The 24,927-nt window shown below is 47.1% G+C and overlaps 1 protein-coding gene across 1 annotated transcript in view; it reads right to left on the bottom strand.

Moving 5' to 3' along the window:
* Positions 1-435: 435 nt before the first annotated feature.
* The window catches only part of blk (BLK proto-oncogene, Src family tyrosine kinase), a 145,003-nt gene continuing 120,511 nt past the window's right edge, over positions 436-24,927 (bottom strand). Inside the window, exons 10-13 of the mRNA XM_085997027.1 lie at positions 22,905-22,981; positions 16,087-16,237; positions 3,855-3,986; positions 436-1,818 (exon numbers count right to left, since the gene is read on the bottom strand). Of these exons, the coding sequence (XP_085853153.1) occupies positions 1,619-1,818; positions 3,855-3,986; positions 16,087-16,237; positions 22,905-22,981 (560 nt within the window). The 3' untranslated portion in view covers positions 436-1,618. The remainder of the gene's footprint in view (positions 1,819-3,854; positions 3,987-16,086; positions 16,238-22,904; positions 22,982-24,927) is intronic.

Genomic DNA, 24,927 nt, shown 5'->3' with positions numbered 1-24,927 from the left:
GGAGAGAGAGAGGGGGAGGGAGGAAGGAGAGAGAGAGAAATTCCTGAATCAATACTAATGAATCAACAATTTCCTCACCTCCATTACCATTTTCTTAGCTTCAGGCCCGGCTGGTCTTTAATGGCCGCCACTCACCTCAGCTCAGCTCCCGCTCGGCCGTTTGAAGGATTAGGCCCCGCCCACAAACGCCATGAAACGCCCCCCAATTGGTCAACCATCACGTCACTCAACGCTAATGAGCGGTAGGATTGGTCAACCGCTAATGAGTGGATTTTGTCCGTTTTTTGTATACTGTCCGAACAATTTCTGTCTGACCAAAATGTAAATATGCCTATGAGACTCCCCTAATCATAAGCTTTCTTTTGATATAACATATGTGTAGTTACGCTCTATAACTTTTCAGTGATGCCCCTGACAGACAGACAGACAGACAGACACCATGATCCTTTTATTATTAGCAATAACGGGCATTTTTCTACAGTTCAGACATTAGAAATGAAACAACTGTCAAAAATATTTATTTTCGGCAGACATTATGTGGACAACAACCAACTTAAGTTAAGTAAATCCTTCTTGTCGTCCATGAACTGTGCAAGACACAAGCCTTTCAGGAGCATGAATTCCCCACCCTTTTGGCATGTTATATCTTGCCTCAGTGCCAGACAATAACTTTAAAGTAACCTTTTGTCCCAGTAAATTGGTACACTCAAGGGACTCGAGCAAGAGGTGAGAGCAACATCAGCTCTGACGATCTACATCACTTAAAGGTCTAAAATTCAACAAAAACGTAACAGGAACAGCATTGTGCAGTCCCTGAGCAATTTGTATTTGGATCCAAATCATTGTACAAATTCAAGTAAAGAGAAACATCATTTTAATTTGAGAATTAAAAATGGTGCATAAAACTCCATGAAAAGGAATACTGTAACTTTAAGGAAATGTCTGCTGACATCCTGTATTATATATAATAAATTACCACCCAAAACAATTAATCCAGCATAAAAAAATATTTCCAGCAGAAGCAATTATAGTTTCTGTTTAAAACTGGTCAGGTACTGTAATATATAATGTAACATGGAACATAATGGAAATACAATGCACAGCACAACATGCACTCAGTGTTGCTTTAGGAAACCAAGACAGCAAAACTTCAGGTACATAATGTGCAAAGTTTCAAGATGGCAAGTTCAGGATAAGTTTCCAAATGCAGCTGCATTATGATGAACATGTTTTGACTAAATTAACAAGAGGTCCAGAGAAGATGCAGCAGTCAGAACTGCTGGGAGGATTCTTAATGGAGAAAAGAAAATGTTTTTATGCACACAGTAATTTGTGGAAGGCACTTTTATTCTAAATTTTCCCAGCGGTTCCTTCTGCTAGCACTAGACTACAGTCTTCTGAAATTCAGCCCAAATGGTAGTTCAACTAGGGTCAAGCACAAACCTTTAGGCTTTATAATCCAGTGCTAACCATAGAAAATTGAACGTTTTAAGACCCGGTGATTTACTTTGAATTGCATTAGTTTCCAGCGTACATATGAATGAAAATATAGTGCATGATTTGAGGCTCTGGGATAAATCAACAGTTCCCTTCAGTAGGTGCAAGAGGGTGGTTGTAGCTAAGTATGTTGGTACAGTCCTTCTGTGGCTGTGTAGAAGTCCTCCAGAATACTCTGTAAATATTCAAATGTGGGTCTGTCTTCTGGAACCTTTTTCCAGCAGCTCATCATGATATCGTAGAGTTCATCTGAGCAATGGTCTGGGCAGGGCATTCGATAGTCACGATCTAAATTCCGAATCACTTCAGGGTTGCTCATCCCTGCAGAACACAGAAGGACAACCAATAAATACTTGGCAGAGTAACTGTTCCAGCATCCCACGTGAAAAAAGAAATTGTACTTCTGAATAAATGAAATTCAGACACCACATGGCTGCAATCAGATTTCATAAATGCTATTATTGGATGAATGTTGAAAAACTAGCCCAGAAAAGGTGTGGGGCTTCTGTTTGCCTGGTTGCCCTTATCTTGACCCTGATGCAAATCCCAGGGTCAGGGTTACTGGAATATTAGGGACTGGTACCCTTCGGACCCGGCAGGATTTCAGTGCAGTTCCTTGCCACTTCATCAAGAGTGGGTGGGGAGTGGGGGTGAGGGGGGCGGGTACAGGCAAGTCAAACCGGCCAAAGTTTCTGCCCCCAAAGCCCCTGAATTTCGGGACTATCATCTCTTCAGATGTTCCAATTGGGAAAACTGAATACTTTAGAACATTAAAGTCAGTGTCCACAGTGCTAAAAAATAGTAACTGACTCCTATCTAATCCTATTCTGCATGAAACATTTTTACTAATTGACTGCAGTTTGTTGACACACCTCAGTGTTGGCACTGCTGCACTTTCATTTCTTTTTGGTTTCCCACAAGCATATTTTCAATATATCGTACTTGATGCTAAATACGAAGAAAATACAAATGTGAAACTCAATATATGATTTTAAAAATATAATTGTATTACATCGGGAAGTGGTGGGTTGTGGTTTCACGCCTGTTATTCTTACCACAGCTGGAGGAAATTATTCACCAATCATTCAATTGGTAACGGCAGCTAAGGGACAGCCTGGACAGCGTTTTAGTTATTGCCTAAAAGCATTTGGTTGCAATGTTCAGTTTGGAGTTGCTTTATTTTCTTAAGAACATAGGGAAACATGGAATAAGAAACAATCATTTGGCCCATCAAGCCCTTCCTTCCATCCTATCCTATCATGGACACTACTTCAAATCGGGTACATTGAACTCACTTACTTGTATTTCAGTCGAGCAAAACTCTGCAGCAGAAGTGGAGTCACACAATTTCTGGGTCTAATGTATTCTCCAAAAGTCAAAATTTTAAATTGAATGATTCCTCATAGTAATTTTCAATAAATAGTTTGAGACGGAAAGTCTAATGTTCTGCCATACCTGAGGGGGCTGGAGCGAGTGAGGTACAATAAACAGCAATACCTAAATCACACCAGCCACGTTGCATTGCCTGCAGAGAGCAGGGCTCCATTTTCTTATGAAATTTTCATTGCAACAAAGAAGGTTTAGAAGAGATCTATTGGAGGTATTCAAAATTATGAGGGGTTTTAATAAGGTAAATAGACAAAACACTATTTCCCCTTGTCAGCAAGCTTATAACTAGAGGGCAGAATGTTAAGATCATTGCCAAAATAATGCAGGGTGGGGGTTGCAGAGTTTTTTTTATATACAGTGGCTTATTAGGACATTGCATGCCCTACCAAAAACAATAGTGAAAGCAGAATCCATATGAGCTTTTAAACAGAGAGTGGATGAATACCTGAAAAGGAAAAAGGAATATGGAAAAGGGCTGGGAAATGGGACTAAGTGGAGAACTGTGTTAGACAGAGCTGCCACAGGCACAATGGGCTAAATGGCCTCCTCCTGTGCTGTAAAATCCAATGCATAGCCAGTTATATGCTGCATCATGCACTGTATATTTGCACATGAACAATGGTGCTCCACATTTCAGAGGAAGCCAGAATATCCAGTGCATGCAGCCTGATAATATCCAGTCACACACATCAATCTATGGCCTGAGGGGGTCAGAGCGCACCATCAAGATAGCACGGCTGTGATGTCAAAACATGCATCTGTTTTTAGGGTGCTGTTCCAGCTGTAGTCACCATGACACTACTACAGCATCGTCACTTATTTAATGGGTCTCACTCAGAGTGGTACCACCTGCTCTATAGTAGGATTTTCAAACTGAATGTATATTGTCACTGGTATAATTTCAATGTAAAAAGACTCATACATTAAGGGCATAAAATTCCGGTGATCCATTACAATTCTCACACTACCTGGATATGGCACTCTCCCATATGTTACAATTTCTGTTAAAAGTACTCCAAAGGACCAGACATCAGACTTGATTGTGAATATGCCATAATTGATGGCCTCTGGTGCTGTCCATTTGATAGGGAATTTGGCACCTGCAAAGAAAGAAAAATTAAAAAGAAACTAAGCTTAATTTTTTTTCTTCCAATTTTCACCTTTTTCTTCTGAAGATTTTAACGCATTAGTTATTCATTATGTGTAGGTCTTGAGAGTGAGTGCTGGATGACTATTGAACCAGCTGACCCAAAGCTTTTCTTTATCCAAATTTTACACTGCCAGTCAAGGTCACTGGATATCATTCAGGAGCGCGAATCCTGGTGGATTTACCCCCTCCACAGTATATATATTGTGCCCAATGCAGCTGAGAACAGTTAATAGAGCACAAACCGGTGTCCAATCTGGGACCTTCCTGTTTTTATGGCTCAGCACCAGACCAGGAAATGAACTGCCCCACTGAAGCATTGAGGAGCTTATTTTTTAATAAGAATAAATAACAACCTTCCTCTCTTTAAAAGGGGGGCTTTTCACTTCATTAGGAAGTTTTAGGAATGCTTGAACGCCCCACTGACTCATCAACCAGACAGTGTGTAGCTGATACACTGAAACACTTGAAGTGCAGTTTCTTTCGTACTCTAATTTCTTTTTCTAATTAAAAAGAGCATACATTTTCCAAAACTGGCAAGATACACTGCCCATCACCATCACATGTTGGAAAACTGTGGGTATTATGACCGTGATTTTTCAATACACACTACCAGCTGGAAACAAACCTTTCTGAAAACTTACTGGAGATGTAAATTTAAAAAATGTATAGTTGTAGCAGATTAATGTCATTATCTAATTAGGATTTGGATGATTACCTTCACCCTCTATTTATAAAGAGCGCAAACCGTCTGACAAGTCCATTTACCCTCTTTTCCTGTGCTCACTTTTCCATTCTTGTTGCCTCCACACACCAGGTCTCTTGAATCTTCCCATGCTCCTCTCTATTTCACTGATCACCTGATTCCCACGCTTGTTTCCCACTCCCTCTTTCTTTTTAAAAATTGCCTTGCCTTAAGTCTACCCACTCAGAGGTTTCCTTTCCTGACCCAGCTTTCCTCTTGCTGGCTTTTTGAAAAAGTGCAGCACAGTCAGGCATGCTGCAGTCTGAATGTGCTGCGCTATGCTCCCAATAGCCTTACTCAGAACTGCAAGGGTGAGCTTGGACCTTGTGGACCTTGTGGAGCTGATAATGCTGCCCAAGCACAACACCACTGGTGCTACTCACTGTCTGCGGCTGCACACAAGCTGAACTTATTGGATAAGGTAGCGTCAGTTCATTTGCATAATTTATTTGTGCACCAGCTACCTCCCTCACGAGCATCAGGACAGGATTATCAGTCACCAGCAGCCAGTTTCCTGTTGTGGGGGAAAGGTCATTAAGCACAGCACGGGGAAGGGGGGCGGCATTGGAAGAGGGGATGAGGAGCACAGAGGATACTGGGCAATGGGGGCAAAGGACAACAGCACCCATTTTGTTCTTAAATAAACAGCAACCTCCCCTCCATTGTCTATTCCAAATAGACGGTGAGTGGCTGGGGAACTGGTGAGATGAAGCAGTCACATTATGGGATGGTTACCTCATTTAAATAGAACTTGAGGACCCAAGGTGACTAGCACACAACTTGTCAACAGGCTCTCAGTGCACCTACTGCACACATTGGGGTGCCTCAGATAAGTTGCAGGCCTCAAGCCTCCATGCCCAATTTTTCAGGGAGTGGGCATCTAATACACTTCAGTGCATCAGACATCCACCAGTGCATTATCCACCTTTGTATCTCACCAAAGTTCCAAATTTTAAAATACTCTATAATTGGTCCATACAAACTTGGTATGGAAAGAATACCTTACCGCAGAGTGATCACACATGGGAAATAATTCAAAACAGTGACACAAGAAAACACCAACCCCACTTATCCTCTGGTCCTCCTCACGTCTCTATTTCATTGGGTAATTTTTGGGAGGCTGCTCTTAATGTGAAGCCTTGTTCAACAGGAGTGTGGATTGAAGAATTGAAAATGGAGGTCATTGCACCCAATGTGCAGTACTCCCAATTTTCCAATGAAATGTTGAAATGAGTGGAAAATCAGAAGTGCTCTGCAACCGATTCTCTGATCTGCACTCCCGTAAAGCAAGATTCCATGCCAGAGTTTCACAAATTCTACCCTCATATTGCATGTTCTTCTTTGTCCTTTCAGTTATAGCTGCCATTTAGAGGTTTATTTCTGCACAAATGGCCATTTTCTATTCTGTCTCGGTGGAAAACAGGACATCAGCTTCGTTGTAGACATTAAGCTGTCAAATATCCTAAAAGGTATTTCATTTTTGTTAGGCAGGACAGGAAATCAAAGGGCTGATTTTAACTGTTGGTGGAAGCAGAAGACGGACGGTAGCAATTGGCCCTTATTACACCCTTGAAGTTAATTTTTTAAAAATTAGGTGGCATCTATAGCAGTCAGCCAATCTGTTACCAGCCATTTTCTGCCACTGTTGAAAGAAATAATCAGCCCTCAAGGGTCCCAAACAATGCCAATCTCCTCCCTATAGCAGAAATACTTTCTCCCTGGCAGTGGTTGGCACAACTGCTGTGCCATTATGGACGATCAAAATATCTTTCAGATGCATTTATGGCAAAGAGAAAATTATGTCCAATGCACCTTTTTCCCAGTCTCAAAAAAGGACATCTTATTACATCAGTGTCATTTCCATTGTCGACACAATCTATTCTCATACTATTACTCAAGAAACAGTGACCAATGATGAGCAATTGTGTGCCCAACCTCTGGAAGCAGGTATGATATTCCCATTTAGGACCCTTAATAATCATTATTTGGTGATAGGCATGGAACAGTTAGATGGACTTCAACATCCAAACTAAACAATTCAGTCATCCCTACAAAATCCTTTGACACATCAATGGCCTGGAGTAATGAGGAAATGGGACAATGGGAAAATGGAGCTAATGGGCCTCTGAAAATAGAAAGGATGTCAAGTGCATCATGGGCATTTGATTCATTCAAAGGCCTTAGGAACACATACCTCATTGAGAATGTGTAACTCAAAAACAAAGGCCGGAATTTTGTTTGGGGAGGCGAGATGGGGTCGGGTCCAAGGTGGATGGGAAACCCGGTAAGCCGATTCCAGCAGGCCCTGCTGACTTTACCGGCAGGGCCTAATTTGAACGTGAGGCCTTGGTTTCTCGCCGCAGCCAGCCAGCTTGAGAGGCTGGCTGGCTGCGGGCGGGTAGGCCTCAGTTGTGAGGGGTTGGACTGGGGGAGGAATCGCGGGAGGGGCGTCGGCAATCGGCGGAAGGGGGGGCCGGGAATTGGGAGAGGATCGGCGGGGTGGTTGCTGGATCGGCAGGGGATCGGGGAGGTCAGGAATTGGCAGGCAAGTGGGGATCGTGGGGGCGAGGGGTGGGGGATTGGAGATCTCGGGGGTTGGCCAGGGATTGGTGGGTGGGGGGCAAGGGATCGGGGCCGACACCGGAGGATCGTGGCCGGCCTCATCATCATCGTTGGAGGGGTGTCCCTGGGGGCTGGGGTGGGGGGAGGAATGGGAATGCGATCGGAGGCCTTGTGGTGGGATCTCCGATCGCAGGGGTGTGATGAAATATTTCCATTCATCACTGCCTGTGACTGAGATCGGTTTCAGTGTCATTTCCCTTCCCCCAGACCTCATTGTAATGTGTACTGGAATGTGCTGTATTGTATACTGGAATGTGCTGGAATGTGCTGTGTTTAGGGCTCCGCCCATACCTGGCCCCGTTTGTAAGCTAGCTTCAGTCTAGCCCCAATCTCCAGAAGGACGACATCTCTCTCGCTTACGTGTTTCGTTCTAAGTTAATAAAAGCCTTGTTTTGTTCTGCTACCTTCGAGTCTCGGAATTATTGAGGCACATCAATTTTATTAACTTATTTTTTCAACACTATGGATCAACTCCTGAAACCCGAACGTTTGGATTTGGATCAACATGCTCCAGACGCATCAGCACGCTTCGGACACTGGTTTGAGTGTATGGAATTCTTCCTGGACAATTCCGCAGCCGTCAAAGACGCTACGGACGCTGCAAGGATGAGACTCGGAATTCTGCGGAATTGGGTAAGCCACCGGGTTTACCCCCTCATCCAAGACGCCGAGACGTACCTGGCCGCCTGCGACATCTTAAAGGCGCATTACCAGCAGCCTACGAATGAGGTGTATGCTAGGCACCTGCTCGCCACCTGGGGAATCGGTGGAGGAGTTCCTAAGCACCCTGAAAATGCTTGGCAAAGACTGCAAGTGCCGAGATGTAAAAGCCGCGGTGTACACTGCCGAGCTTGTTCGCGATGCCTTCATCACAGGCCTCAGCTCCACTTACATCCGGCAAAGACTGCTGGAAAAAACGGGGTTGGACCTGAAACAGGCTGTGGACACCGCGCGATCCCTGGATGTGGCCCAGAGAAACTCGGACGCCTACTCTTCAGCCTGTGCCGTCCACGCCGCCACGTGTGCACCGAGGGCGCCGCCATCTTGGAAGGCATCTTCCCCGCCCGACAGCCCGACACCGGCTGGGCCCCGCTCTCCCCCCAGAAGCCCTACGACAGCCGCGACGCATCAGGGACCCAACTGCTACTTCTGCGGGCAGCCAAAGCACACCAGAAACCTGTGCCCGGCGAAAGGCACCACCTGCTTTAAGTGCGGTAAGAAGGGGCACTTCGGGAAGGTGTGCAGAGGGAACCCCGCCGGAAAACCCGCCACCGCCGCGTGTGCGCCGTGGGAGCGGCCATCTTGGACGCCATCTTGCCCGACCTCGTGGGGTCCGCGATCTTGTGAGCAGACAGTGTGGATGCCATCTTGTATCGATCAGGGCCCTACAGTGGCATCGGTCACAGTGAACCAGACCAGGCCGCACCCGCTATCCAGATCAATGGTGGACATCGAGGTAAACGGGTGCCGGGTTAAATGCTTAATTGACAGTGGAAGCACGGAGAGCTTTATCCACCCAGAACTGGCACAACAACACTCCCTAAAGGTGGTCCCTACTCAGGGTACCATCTCTATGGCTGACAAAACCCAGACATCGACCATTCTGGGTTACTGCACGGTACAATTGTGCGTTAACGGAACTGTATATGATAATTTTAAAGTATTAATCATGAAGAACCTATGTGCGAGCGTGATCTTGGGCCTGGATTTCCAGTGCAACCACCAAAGCATCACACTCAAGTACGGTGGGTCCCAGCCACCCCTCACAGTGTGCGGTCTGGCTACCCTGAAGGTAAAGCCGCCTTCGCTATTCGCGAACCTTACCCCTAACTGCCGGCCAATAGCGACCAAAAGCAGGAGGTACAGCTGGGAGGACAGGCGGTTTATCGCGACCGAGGTAGACAGGCTCCTGAAAGAGCGCATTATTGAACGCAGCAACAGCCCGTGGCGCGCCCAAGTGGTAGTGGTAAGGGGTAGCGAGAAGAAACGGATGGTGATCGACTATAGTCAAACGATCAACAGGTACACCCTACTAGACGCCTACCCGCTACCCCGCATATCAGAAATGGTGAACCAAATCGCCCAATACCGGGTGTTCTCTACCATCGACCTCAAGTCAGCGTACCACCAGCTCCCTATCAGACCAGAGGACTGCCCGTACACCGCCTTCGAGGCGAACGGACGCCTCTACCAATTCCTCAGAGTCCCCTTTGGGTTGACGAATGGGGTCTCGGTCTTCCAGAGGGAGATGGACCGCATGGTCGATGACCACTGTTGTGTATGTAATATGTGTGCTACTTTGAACCTATGGACAGGACTGCACTACTTGTTGGGCGTAGTGATACGCAGTACCACTCCTGGCCATAGGGGTATAAATAGTACTGTGGGTACTGATCCCCCTCAGTTCCCGCCTGTGGGCATGAAGTAAAGACCTATGTATAGTCCCTACCTCCAACCAGTAAAGACCTGTTTGAGTTATACGTTTAAGTCTTTGTGTTAATTGTTCAATACAATACACATACTTAACACTGGCGACGAGTCGGTTCGAACCCTGCGGCAGTTATTCCACAGCGGCTTCGTCCAAAGACAGGATGTTGAAGAGAGGTTCCAATCCTCAACACCCCACTGAAAACTGAAGGGCAGCAGAAATCCTGACAGCTTCCAGCGACTGGAAGCGACAGGCATTAGGACCCTGAAGCCTCCATAACCTCGTGGGTAAGCCAGAGCCCGGGAGGGCGCGAGCGGGTAAGCCAGAGCCCGGGAGGGAGCGAGCAAGAGCCGCCGAGCGGGTGAGCCAGAGGCCGGGAGGGAGTGAGCAAGAGCCGCCGAGCGGGTAAGCCAGAGCCCGGGAGGGAGCGAGCAAGAGCCGCCGAGCGGGTGAGCCAGAGGCCGGGAGCCGCTTCAAGCGGGAGGCGCTTAGCGGGCCAGCGATCGCACCGGTGATAAGGGCTGAGAACCGTTTCGGGCGGGCGGCGCACCAGCGATCGCACAGGAGATAAGAGCCGCAGTCGGGCTGAAAGTCAGCGACGAGAAGCGCGGGAAAACCGCCATTGAAGTGGGCGGGGAGAGCGAGAAGCGCGGGAAAGCCGCCATTTTTCGCCGGAAAACCGCTGGGGAAGAAGGCAGAAGCGGGAAAACCGCCATTTTGTGGGCGGAGGATGACGGCAAGAGCGGGAAGCCGCCATCTTGGATAACAGTAAAAAAAAAATCTGAGAAATTGCAAATCTGATAAAGTACTACAATGCCTAAACACGGGAATATTAGCAACTTTGATAGTGACATCGAAGATTGGGCCATATATGTTGAACGAGTTAAAAATTATTGTAAGGCCAATAAAATTCGTGAGGCTGATAAAGCACTAACATTATTAAATTTAATGGGTGCGAAGACATACGGGCAATTGAAACACCTGTTATCATCAGATGAACCGGCGGATAAGACGTTCGATGAGATTGTTACTGTCCTGAAAGATCATCTAAACCCCACGCCGCTGATGCTAGCGGAACGATTTAAATTTTACGACAGAAGGCAGCTACAGCATGAAAGCAATGCTGATTATTTGCTGGAATTGCGTAAATTAGCGAAATATTGCCAGTTTGGAACGGGACTGACAGAGGCACTTCGAGACAAATTTGTGTGTGGTTTATTTAAACAGGATACACAAAAGCGACTGCTCGAGGAGAATGAGCTGACGCTTGAGAAGGCGGTCACTATGGCAGCAGCACACGAAGCCGCAGCGAGAGGCACGGCAGTAATGCAGCTACGGTCACCGGAGCTCAGTGCACACAAATTGGGTGTGAGTTCTGGCAAATGTTATCGTTGTGGAAAGACAACGCATGATCAGAACCAGTGTTGGTTTAAAAACCAAGAATGTAGAACTTGTGGTAGGCTTGGACATATAGCTAGAGTATGCAGGTCAGGGAAGAAGACCAGCAACAAGAAGTCACCGCAAGGAAAATACGCAAAGGTACACAAGGTGACCGAACAGGAGTCCGATTCAGACGCTAGCAGTAATGAACTGGCTAGCTTAAGCTGTAATGAACTGGCTAGCTTAAGAGTACTCAACGCTGGTAAGGGTGCAGACCTCCAGACAATTTGGGTCACTCTTCAGATAGAAGGAGTCCAAGTAAAACTGGAATTGGACACTGGATCGGCATTGACGGTCATAAATAAGAAAGATTACGGAAAGTTATTCCAACATATTCCCCTACAGGATACGGGGATTATATTGAAAACATACACGGGGCAAAGAGTGTACCCCATCGGGAAAATAGAGGTTGCAGTGGTCCACAAGGGCGAAGACAGTCAAATAATGGACTTATATGTGATATCTGAAGGAGGTCCTCCACTACTAGGACGGGAGTGGATTAGGAAAATGAATATGGACTGGCATTTCCTACAAACAATAACGAGTGAGAACTCGGTGAAGATAGTCGGCCCAGACTCTGGAACGGATGATGGTAAGCCCAACTCAGGTGCAAAAGACAAAGTTTCAGCACAGAATTCCACTGAGCAACAACAACATAGTTTAACTGTGGATTCTGAGTCTGGCAAGTCTACTGATGTGCCCATTTCTGAGGGACACCGGGCTCGAACTCAACTCCATTTCAAACTACAACAGCAATTAGAACAAATGCTTCGCCGTTTTGAGCAAGAGTTGAATGCAACGAAAGAGTTCTTTGATATAGAGTTGGAGAATCTGGAAAGACAACAGAAGCAGCTGATGGAGAAAATGGAGCAGGAGCACACAAAACGTCTGATGTCAGAGGAGTTAACGGTCAGCCAACTCCTGCATATGCTGAAGGACAGGACTCTGAAATGGGAAAAACTTGAACATGAACTTCAATATTCAAACGAAAGGGGTTCGGAGCTCTCAAAGGTTATTGGAAGAGCTGAGGTGGCAACACAGACTGAGATGACTGCAACAGAGCAGCCCTTGGATGCCAAAAGTACGCTGACTCACGTCAACGTAGAACAACAGACCGCTGAAACAGCTGCTCCGGTAGAGGGATTGCATAGTCCGATCAATCAATCTCCAAAGGAAGTTGAAGTATTAAAATCACAAATGAGGTCACTAGTAAACGACTTGCTGAAAGCCCAGAAAAAGCTGGATGCAGAGGTACACATGAAGAAGTCTCTTCAGGAAAGATGTCTGGATTTGGAACAAGAGCTGGCTAACGTCCAGCTGGGTATGGAGGAAATAGACGACCCTCTCACTGGTCTAGCTCAGGACGACACCGAATATTACGATGTCCTGTCCTGCCCAGCTTGTAACTTCGACTCCCAAAGTGCAGAAATCATGGAGGAGCACCAAAAGTCTACGGAACATCGGGAGAAGCTGGCTCTACGACGGAAACAGGAGGAAGAGAAGGAGGAACTGCGCATGCAGCTGGCAGCTGTGGCAGCTGACAATGGAGCCCAGAGAGTCTCCAAGAAGCAGAAAAGGAAAAGTAAAAACAGAAGATGACCCATCTGAACCATTATCACCTCTACCAGATCACACACGTGGTCCCTCCGAACGGAGCCAATTCAGTTCGGAAGTTCAAACTGTTAAATCCATGGAAGGACTATTGAATGAGTCACTCCAGCAACGTGAACCGACTACACCACAGAGATTGAATCTGTGAACTGTTTTCCGCAGAGACTGAATCTGTGATCTGTTTTGACATGAAGTTATCTATGTATCTATGTTATTCTGTTATGTAAACCTGAAGTTATATATGTATATATGTTATTACGTTATGTTAAATGGGGAGATGACTGTAAAGCTAGGAAGGGAGGAATGTTGTGTATGTAATATGTGTGCTACTTTGAACCTATGGACAGGACTGCACTACTTGTTGGGCGTAGTGATACGCAGTACCACTCCTGGCCATAGGGGTATAAATAGTACTGTGGGTACTGATCCCCCTCAGTTCCCGCCTGTGGGCATGAAGTAAAGACCTATGTATAGTCCCTACCTCCAACCAGTAAAGACCTGTTTGAGTTATACGTTTAAGTCTTTGTGTTAATTGTTCAATACAATACACATACTTAACAACCACCACTTGCAGGCAACCTTCCCCTACCTCGACAACGTCACCATCTGCGGTCACAACCAGCAGGATCACGACTCGAACCTCGAGAGGTTCCTGAAAACCGCACAAAAACTCAACCTCACCTACAACGAGGACAAGTGCGTTTACAACACCACGCGCCTCTGCATACTAGGCAGCGTGGTGGAGAATGGGGAAATCGGACCAGACCCCGACCGATTGCGCCCCCTACGGGAGCTGCCCCTGCCCAACACTCCCAAAGCCCTGAAAAGATGCCTGGGGTTATTTTCTTATTATTCCCAATGGGTCCCCAACTACTCCGACAAAGCCCGCCCCCTCTTGAAAGCATCCTCTTTCCCGCTCTCTGCTGAGGCCCACGCCGCCTTCAAAAGCATTAAGCAGGATATTGAGCGGGCCACGCTACAGGCAGTGGACGAGAACACTCCATTTCAAGTGGAAAGTGATGCGTCTGACTTCGCCTTGGCGGCCACCCTCAACCAGGCGGGGCGGCCCGTAGCTTTCTTCTCGAGGACCCTCCAAGGGCCCGAGATCAGACACTCCTCCGTGGAAAAGGAGGCCCAAGCCATCGTGGAGGCAGTGCGCCACTGGCGCCACTACCTAGCCGGCAAACGCTTCACCCTACTTACCGACCAGCAGTCGGTAGCGTTTATGTTCAATAATAAACAGAGGGGGAAGATTAAAAATGATAAGATTCTTAGGTGGCGGATCAAGCTCTCCACCTTCGAGTACGACATCATTTACCGGCCAGGGGCCCTTAACGAATCCCCTGATGCCCTCTCACGAGGGATGTGTGCCAGCGCCACCGGGGATCGGCTACAGACCCTCCACAACGACCTCTGCCACCCAGGGGTCACGCGGCTGTTCCACTTCATAAAGTCCCGTAACTTACCCTACTCGATTGAGGAAGTTCGGTCCCTGACCAGGAACTGCCGCACTTGCGCTGAGTGCAAGCCTCGGTTCTACCGCCCAGATAGAGCCCACTTAATCAAAGCTACACGGCCCTTTGAGCGGCTCAGCTTAGATTTCAAGGGCCCCCTCCCGTCCGTCGACCGCAATGTTTACTTCCTGAACATTGTGGACGAATACTCCCGGTTCCCATTCGCCTTCCCCTGCCCAGACATGACCAGCGCCACGGTCATTAAATGCCTCAACAGCCTGTTCTGCCTGTTCGGTATGCCGAGCTACATCCATACGGATAGGGGGGCGTCCTTCATGAGTGAAGAGCTACGCCAGTACATGCTGTCCAGGGGGATCGCCACGAGCCGTACCACCAGCTACAACCCCCGGGGTAACGGCCAAGTGGAGCGAGAGAACGGGACAGTATGGAAAGCAGTCACTCTAGCTCTAAGGACCAAGGGCCTCCCTATCTCCCACTGGCAGGAAGTCCTCTCGGATGTGCTCCATTCGATACGGTCGCTATTGTGTACGGCCACTAATACCACGCCTCATGAACGAATGTTTGTCTTTCCCCGGAAATCCACCTCAGGCGTATCCATGCCGTCATGGCTCTCCACCCCAGGTCCGGTACTCGTGCGAAGGCATGTGAGGGGCCACAAGACGGACCCTCTCGTGGAGCCAGTACACCTACTCCACGCCAACCCCCAATACGCATATGTCCGGCACGCCGACGGAAGGGAGGACACCGTGTCCATAAAAGACGTCGCCCCAGCCGGCATCGACAACAACCACGGCAATAGCGGCAACGACGATCACAGCAACTCTTACCCACCCACTACTCTTTCATCACCCCCAGAAGATCACCGACCAACGGCACCCCCACCAACTACCCCTTCAACAACCCTGGCAGCACCCCCGGCAGAGACCCAGGAGGCTACCGGGGACACCCAGCCGATACCCGCGGCACCGCAACAGCCACGTCGGTCGCAGAGGACTATCAAACCCCCGAACAGACTAAATCTATAGAAGGGATGAATGTGATGAAATATTTCCATTCATCACTGCCTGTGACTGAGATCGGTTTCAGTGTCATTTCCCTTCCCCCAGACCTCATTGTATTGTGTACTGGAATGTGCTGTATTGTATACTGGAATGTGCTGGAATGTGCTGTGTGTAGGGCTCCGCCCATACCTGGCCCCGTTTGTAAGCTAGCTTCAGTCTAGCCCCAATCTCCAGAAGGACGACATCTCTCTCGCTTACGTGTTTCGTTCTAAGTTAATAAAAGCCTTGTTTTGTTCTGCTACCTTCGAGTCTCGGAATTATTGAGGCACATCAAGGGGGGTGGGCTAGGTAGGGACCCTGGATCCAGGAGGTAGGCATAAAGCCACTTACCTCCTGGATGCGGCAGTCCCTGCCTCGGTTTAACTGCCGAGTTTCATGAATTGTGTGAAACCCGTCCACAGGCAGTTAAATTCAAAATGGACGGGGAAAAAAGAGGCTTCCAGCCTCATTACAATATTTAAATTATGGTAACGCCCCCCAGGAGCGGGTTGGTTGCCTGCTCCCCGTCCTGCCCCCCGCCCCCCCCCCCCCCCCCACCCCCCGGCAAAACCGGAAGTGGGCGGGTTGGAGCTGGGCTCAGGTCAGGAATCCCATTATTAACAATTTAACTGCCCCCACGCTCCAAACACGCCCGTTTTTTTATGGGAAAATTCTGGCCTTTAAAGACTTACCTTCGCGTGCTGTGTATTCATTATCTATAAGTCTGGCAAGGCCGAAGTCTGCAACCTTACAGGCCAATGCTTCTGATACTAAAATATTGGCAGCTCGCAGGTCCCTGTGGATGTAGTTTTTCTGTTCAATATATGCCATCCCCTCTGCAACCTGAAAAATAAACATTTCAGTATCTAAAGATTGCAAAATAATTGAAAGAATGGTTATTACACTCATTAGTTCTCAATGCTTTTCTTGATATGCTGCCAGGCTTGGGATATCCCGCAATCCCCCCCACTACCCCACAATTCTGTCAAGCCCATCCCCCTCCAGATCCCCTCACTGCTGAGAGACCAGAAATACACCAGTGAGTTACCCACAATTCACACTCCACTTCTGTCAAACCCCAGACTCTCCCTCCACAGAGATAGCAGATCAAAGGGCACCCCCGCCCCCTCAATGCTGGTCAAAGACCACTTCTACTGCATCTACATGAGAGTTCACTGTAAATATAATGCAGATTTTTTTTAATGAAACGGGCAACATTATGAAGGTCAAAGTAGGCAATCTTTGTGCTGGAGAAGGTATGGGGTTGGAAACTCAGCTTGGGGGTTGAATAGGACACCCAGGTTGCAAACAGTCTGGTTCAGTCTGAGCTAAGTTGCGTCTATCATGTCGGACAGAAGTCACTTTGCACTGGCAGAAACAGCCTTTTCTCTTGGCGAGGGGATTTCAATACCACCAAAAACAGGTTTCATTGCTGTTTGTGGCATCCTGCCATTTGAAAATTGGCTGCTGTAATGCCTATTACTGTTTTTCGAAGTAATTCATTGTAAAAGTCTTTGGGAACTTTCTGAAAGACATGATAAGGTGGTACAGTATATAAATGAAAGTCTTTTGTTGCTGCTCAAGCTTCATTCTTGCCTTTTCTAAGAGCTCGCTGGAGTAGTTACTGCTGTTCAACTTCTTTCTATAGGTTTGCTGTGAATGTGCTTTGTTTCCTCAAAAGGAGAATTATTCCTTTCTTAAATCCAAGATTTGCAATAGCTTATGTTGGATCGTAAAAACTCATCCCGAGTCCAAGAGGTTTTTCTGTTGCCACAGTAACCTATTTGGTGAACACAATGGCGTTCCACATTTTGGACTGTCAGCACTGAGAATTCTGCCACTCTACAAAACTTCTACAAATTACTCCCAACTCCTAAACAGACAGATGTCTGCAGTATTTTATTTCTTCACCACAGGTCATTTAAAAAAAAAATTGTGCTCATCATAGTGGAAAATGATAGCAATGAAATCATTTCCTCTGCTGATCTCACGGCTGATAAGAGGCAGTAGTAAAGCAGCAACAGCATTCTGACTGGCCACATGTCTTCCTAAATCTGCATCTTATCTTGCCGAGAGCATACATCTAATTTTAGCAACATTGCAACCTATAGATAGGTTAACCCTTTTTGGGATATATTAGGCAATTTTAGTACTAGATTGAAATTAAACAACATGCGCTTTTTAGTGGATTCAAGGAGAATTGTAGAAATATTTTTTCAGTAATATTTCACACAATGTTAAGCTGTTTAAATCAGTTGTTCACCACGATTGTGGGTGTCTGCCTCTCACTCCTATCCTCCACCATCTGAGATTACCGGCAGCTGTAATAGTTCATTGACATGAACTGGCTCCCGCCCCCACCCTCCACCCCCAGAAACTGATAACAGCTGTAACATGTCACATACGTGAATTGTGTTAAATATGTTGGGCTAATGGAAAATGTCATGCTCAAATTGCAGAGGATTCTGACTGCAGGAATGGTTAAAAATACAACTTTGAAAGTCTTATCTCTGACTTACACCTGTGAAGCAGGAAATCAGCAACAGCCAAGAAGAAAATGATGCTGGGAGACTTGTTTCCCTCCCCCACACCCTCACAACAAAACTCAAATAACACCAACCAATAAGAATATAAGAACGGTTAGGGACATAGAGACTGTACATTTTGTTAGATCAACCTCACCATATTATCTTCTGACCATATACAGTATCGCAATCCATTCTCCTCATTTTAAGTTGCTTTTATATTGGGTTTAGTGGGATGTTAGGTCTAGCAGTACAAGCTAAACCCCTATTTGCTTTCCCTATAGCCACCTAACACTGTTCGTGCACCTATAACGAGTAACCAACTATTACCCCCAGATCTCTTTCTTGATCTGTTCCATTTAATGGATACCGCTGCATGATATAAACATGCCTGGAGTTTCTCCACACCAAATGCACCACACTGCATTTGGCCACATTAAAGGACCTGGGTCTATATCAGCCTACAACCTTTTCATTTAAAGAATGGTTCCAGTTATGCCGGTGTCTAAATTATTAATGAACTCCGACGATTGGTCATCGACCTGAAACGTTAATTCTACCTTCCTCTCTCCACAGGCGCTGCGTGACCTGCTGCATGTCTCCAGCATTTGCTGCTTTTAGTTCAGAATTCCAGTATCTTGACAGGTTAACATTGTGTGAAATATTAATGAAAAAATATTTCTACAATTCTCCTTGAATCCAATAAAAAGTGCAAGTTGTTTAATTTCAATCTAGTACTAAAATTGCCCTATATATGCAAAAAAGGGTTAGATTATTGTGGGTGTCTGCCTCTCATTCCCATCCTCCACCATCTGAGACTACCGACAGCTGTAATAAGGTTAATCTTTGGATAGATAGATTAACCCTTTTTTGGATATATAGGGCCTGGACTAATGATCCAGAGACATGAGTTCATAATCCCACCAAGGCAGCCGGGAAATTTAAATTCAGTTAATTAAATAAATCTGGAATAAAAAGCTAGTATCAGTATTGGTGACCATGAAACTATCGGATTGTCATGAAAACCCATCTGGTTCACTAATGTCCTTTAGGGAAGGAAATCTGCCGCCCTTACTTGGTCTGGCCTATATGAGTGTCCAGGCCCACAGCCATGTGATTGACTCTTAACTGCCCTCTGCGGTTCATAAAGGCGGCTCACCACCACCTTCTCAAGGGCAATTAGGGATGGGCAATAAATGCTGGCCTTGCCAGCAAAGCCCACATCCCATGAACAAATGAAAAAAAAATTTGATTTAATTTTATTGTTTTATAAATGCATCTTCATGGGTGGTTCCACTCGTGAGACAAGTTCATCTGTGGCCACAAATAATGAAAACCAATTCCTGTCCTTGTGTATGGCTATGGTTCATAGAGAGCGAGAGAGACAATGGAAAGAAACAGCGGGCAGGGTATATAACAGGCGGCCGATCTGCAACACCAAGATTACTGCCTGACAGTGAAAGTTAAAACCTACCCCCATGAAACTCACAGATATGAGGTTAATTTTCCTGCCTGTGCACCCCCAACATGGCGCCTACCGATCAGGAGCGCACATTGGGAGATTGCACATGATGGGCAGCCCATGATTTTACAGCCAAAGTTGTGCATTTGAAATGACCAATCAGATAGACTCCAAAATGAAATCAGCAGTGGCTCCCTGGTCTGAAATCTACTTTACAAAGATATGAAGCTTAAAAAGGTCTGCTGCCCAGAATCAACGACAGGTGGTTTTGATGTTTACTTATAATTAAACTCAGTTGCTTATCAGAAATTGCATTTTGTACATGCTTAATGCAAAGCCCCTGCTAATAAGAACATTAGCTCAAGCTCTCTGTATTATCTGCTTAATATGCAAAGCACAGTGCACCTCAGCCAATGGGCAGCCTGTTAACAGATACTGCCAACACCTGCTCGTACACAGATTTGGTACTCTCTGGATTATTCTCTTAATACAAACAATTGGATAAAACAAGCAATTTGCTTGATATGTGGGTGTCCCCTTTATTAAGCCTCCACTACTTTTTCTTTTTTTTTGGAGATGGGAAATGGGCCAGAACCACAGTATTGTCAATCATCTTACAATACTTGTCCAACTATTTCTCTATCATCTCAGAGCCAGGAATCAGCATTAAACCATTTAATCCCAGTGATATCAGGTACAAAAACATTATAATTTTCAAAGTGTTTAAACCTTTAAGCACCATCTGATTCTGTACCTGTTGCTTCACTGATAGGACCTTCTAAGCTGTTCTCCTCCAACAAGGTAATAATTGCAAACTCCCAGCACTGTGGGTGGTACAAAACCATAAAGTACAGTCAGCAGACCTGTGCACCCAAAGCACAGTGGTACTGCCTTTTGCAGTGTGGAAATTTCAGGCTGTGCTCTGGGGCACAGGCTGAAAGTTAAGCAAATCTTCTGGATGTACTCCAGCCCTGAGGCTGAGTTCATCATATAAAATGGGTCCATGACAAATCCTGTTACCTGGTCTGCTCAAGTAAGATTCTTAAGGTAGGATGCTGAATTTAGTTAAATTAAGGATAGCTTTTAAATATTTTTAAAAAAGTTGCACCTTCCTCTTTGGGAGTCCAGACATCGGCACTGGCCCCGCTCCCCCCACCACCTCAGGTGGGAGTCCAGACATCGGTCCTGGCCTGCCCCACCCAGGTGGGAGTCCAGACATCGACCCTGGCCTGGCCCCGCCTCACCCAGGTGGGAGTCCAGACATCGTCCCTGGCCCCCCCACCCCCACCCACACCCATGTGGGCCCCACTTCTGCTAGGGGTCAGAGAGACATATCTTGTCAGACAAAGCAAACCTCCTCCATGCTACGCCGGGTCCTGACTGAGGGCCTAGGCATGGGAATGCTGGGCTTCCAGGGTTCCCATCTCTGTTTTTGTGACTGGAAGCCTGTGTCCGGTGGTGTACCACAGGGATCGGTGCTGGGTTCTTTGCTATTTGTAGTGTACATTCATTATTTAGATATGAATGTAGGAGGTATGATCAGTAAGTTCGCAGATGACACGAAAATTGGTGGAGTGGTAAATAGTGAGGAGGGAAGCCTCAGGCTACAGGATGATATAGACGGGATGGTTAGATGGGCAGAACAGTGGCAAATGGAATTTAACCCTGAAAAGTGTGAGGTGATGCATTTTGGGAGGACAAACAAGGCAAGGAAATACACAATGAATGGTAGGACCCTAGGCAGGACAGAGGATCAGAGGGACCTTGGTGTGCATGTACATAGATCCCTGAAGGCAGCAGGACAGGTAGATAAGGTGGTTAAAAAGGCATATGGGATACTTGCCTTCATTAGCCGAGGCATAGAATATGAGCAGGGAGGTTATGATGGAGCTGTACAAAACGCTAGTTAGGCCACAGCTGGAATACTGTGTGCAGTTCTGGTCACCACACTATAGGAAGGATGTGACTGCATTGAAGAGGGTGCAGAGGAGATTCACCAGGATGTTACCTGGGCTGGAGCGCTTCAGCTATGAAGAGAGACTGGACAGGCTGGGGTTGTTTTCCTTAGAGCAGAGAAGACTGAGGGGGGACCTGATTGAGGTGTACAAAATTATGAGGGGCATAGATAGGGTAGATAGAAAGGAACTTTTCCCTTTAGTAGTGGGGTCAATAACCAGGGGGCATAGTTTCAAGTTAAGGGGCAGGAGGTTTAGAGGGGATTTGAGGAAAAACTTTTTCAGCCAGAGGGTGGTTGGAATCTGGAACTCACTGCCTGACAGGGTGGTAGAGGCAGGAACCCTCACAACATTCAAGCATTTAGATGAGCACTTGAAACGCCATAGCATACAAGGTTATGGACCAAGTGATGGAAAATGGAATTAGAATAGACAGGGCTTGATGGTCGCGCAGGCATGATGGGCCGAAGGGCCTCTTTCTGTGCTGTATAACTGTATGGCTCTGACCCCTGATGTCAATGGCCTTGTACAGTCAAGTAGAGGCTCTACTCCTACAAGACCATCACAGAATACCCAACTTAAGGCCATAGCTGACATGTCTGGGTCCCAGCCAAGTTTACGGCAAGTCCACCTGAATGGCCACGGATGTGTGGTTTTTTTCCATTTAGCATTCACCTTTTTAATCGGTGCCCTGCATTCCCTTCAGTGATTCTGGCTACTGACAAGCGATTAATAAGTTTGAAAAAGTGCATAGTATTATCACATTCAAATGGATTTGCAGGGAATGCAACAACAACAAAAACAATTTGTATTTATAAATGCACGCAGTTTATTCGGGGTTACCACCAAAGTCATGACGGCTGATCGGCAGAACCCCCATGAAAATTTCCGGTGATTATATACTCTGTATAGGAATCCAAAGAAAAAGCACGATTGTCAGGAATTTCCTCTCGGGATCTTCCGATCAGCAGCCTTAACTTCGGCAGAGGATCAGCGGAAACCCCATTTATGTGGTTTATCTGGGATTTTCGTCAATCTTCAATTATAATTACTGTGGCCGATTGGGAGAATACCTGAAGAAATTCCTGGTGAAGGCATCATTTCTACTGATAGCCATTTCCTGTAACACTGAAATGAGGAGATATGAAAATTTACAGGGCTATGGGGAAAGAACAGGGGATTAACTGGATAGCTCTACCAAAGAGCTGGCACAGACACAATGGGCCGAATGACCTCCTTCTGTGATGTATCACTCTATGATTCTATCATAGCTGCTGTAAAATCTTCTCTTCCTATCACACTGTCTGCTTAATAGCTACAGACAGCGGTGATTATTAAACCCCAGTACCACACTGTGCATCGACCAAGCATAGGAAGTAGTCAGCTTGGGTCAGCTACAGACAGCGGTGATTATTAAACCCCAGTACCACACTGTGCATCGACCAAGCATAGAAAGTAGTCAGCTTGGGTCAGCTACAGTTTGAGCCAGTTTCCTCAAGTGCCAGTCACAGTGGTGGGGGGAAGCAGAAATAGAAGTGAAAAATATAAAATAATCCCAGCGGACTAACCTGTGCAGACATGTCAATTAATTTTGCTAGCTGTACCTTACTTCCTTCATCAGTCTTTAAAAAGTCCAGCAAACTACCTGCAGGAGAGTAAGACACATGGTCAAATCACGTTGAAGCCGTTATCAGTGATGAAGAAAGGAAGAGAAGCCTGCAGTAGCAGTAACACACTTCACCCACCAAACCTTCATCTTATTTTAGCCATATAGAAAGTGTGGAGTGCCGTGTTGGCAAGTAACCAAAACGTGGAGCACAAATTGTAGAGTCCAAATTCATTGCAAAATGAATGGAGGAAAAATTGGATCTCAATGAACCCATTTTATGGGCATAAAACAGGCACAATGAGGGCCAATTTTGGGGACCAACATTCATGCCTAAAAGGATGCCTAAAAGACGTCCAACCTGATATTGGGTCAGGCCATTTATCTGGCGTCCCTGGCAGCCCTCTAAAACAGGCACTAAGGCCTAGAAATTCAGTACAGCCACTTTTGGGGCGGTAAATTCGGGCGGCCGCTAAACTTTGCGCCCGGCGCAAAGTCGCGCCCCCTTCGCCGATATTCAGTCGCAACGCCCCAAGAGGTTGCTGCTGCGCTAAAACAGGCGATGCACGACTATCTTTAGGTGCTAAGCCGGCGGTGCTGAGCGATACCCCCGAGGCCGGGCGCAGCGCAGGTGCGGCGAGTTCTTGATTGACGGCAGACACTCTGGCGCCGGTCATCTCTTAAAGGGGGAGAGTGGATTTGTTTGCCTGCCACGCCCTGCACACTGCAGCCCTCAACCTAGGCCTGACCACTTCAGCTTCACCTGTACAACGCCCAGGACTATGGAGAAGGCCAGGGAGAGAGCGCAGCGCTTCAGCGACGGAGACCTGAGGGTGCTGGTTGGCGGAGTGGAGCGCAGGTGCCATGTTTTGTTCCCAGAAGGTGGCAAGAGGCCGCTGCCCAGCGCCTACCGGAAAGCCTGGAGGGAGGTGTCCAACAGGGTGTCTTCCAACAGCGTGGTTGCCAGGACTCCTGTGCAATGCCAGAAGAAGTTCAACGACCTCACTCGGGTTGTCAGGGTGAGTACCCTTTCCAGTGTCCTCCTCATCCTTGCATGTGCACCTCACATTATGGGCAAAGGGACCTGAAAGCCCTAATGGCCAGCCCTCATCCAGCAGCTATGGGACTGGCATGAAAATCAATTGCACATTCAGCACTTTACACACTGTCCAAGCTATTCGACCATGGGAGGCATTGCAGACAAGATCAGGGCTACACACTGTCCAAGCTATTCGACCATGGGAGGCATTGCAGACAAGATCAGGGCTACACACTGTCCAAGCTATTCGACCATGGGAGGCAGTGCAGACAAGATCAGGGCTACACACTGTCCAAGCTATTTGACCATGGGAGGCAGTGCAGTCAAGATCAGGGCTACACACTGTCCAAGCTATTCGACCATGGGAGGCAATGCAGACAAGATCAGGGCTACACACTGTACTTAGAGGCCGTCCTTTCTCTTGCAGGCCAAGGTTGCGCACAACCGGCGCAACCGAACTGACACCGGCGGAGGCCGTCCTGACCTCAAAGAGCTCTCCGACCTCGACCAGCGTGTGGAGCGCATTATGGGAGGCCGGCTGATTGGCCCCGTCGCCAGTGGAGATGCCGACCCTGTTCTGGGCACCAATGGTAAGGGCATCACCTTTTGGACCTCTCTCGTTCCACTTGCGCATCAGAGCAGCATCCTTTGCCACTGTCCGACCAATGCGGTGAATGGCACCACTCATGCCTCCCTCGTTGCCACCCTGTCCTCACTCTAAAGCTACTCTTGTGCCTTCCTGCTTTCAGATGGTGAATCGCTAGGTGAGGAGGCGGGCCCTCAAGCTGCCACTATCAGCCCTTCAGAAGACGAGGAGGAGGAAGAGGAAGCCAGCCCATCAGTGCCACCCTCAGCCGCGCCAGCCCATGGCGATGTAGGGGACACGTCTTCCCTGGAGGGGAGCCGGGGGGAAGGGTCGGAGGAGAGTGAAGCTCCGGGGCCCAAC

The sequence above is a fragment of the Somniosus microcephalus genome, chromosome 9, assembly GCF_052327205.1.
Source record: "Somniosus microcephalus isolate GS21.2 chromosome 9, FLI_Smic_1.0, whole genome shotgun sequence".
Classification (NCBI taxonomy): Eukaryota; Metazoa; Chordata; class Chondrichthyes; order Squaliformes; family Somniosidae; genus Somniosus; species Somniosus microcephalus.
This window is presented reverse-complemented; position numbering and strand designations above follow the sequence as displayed.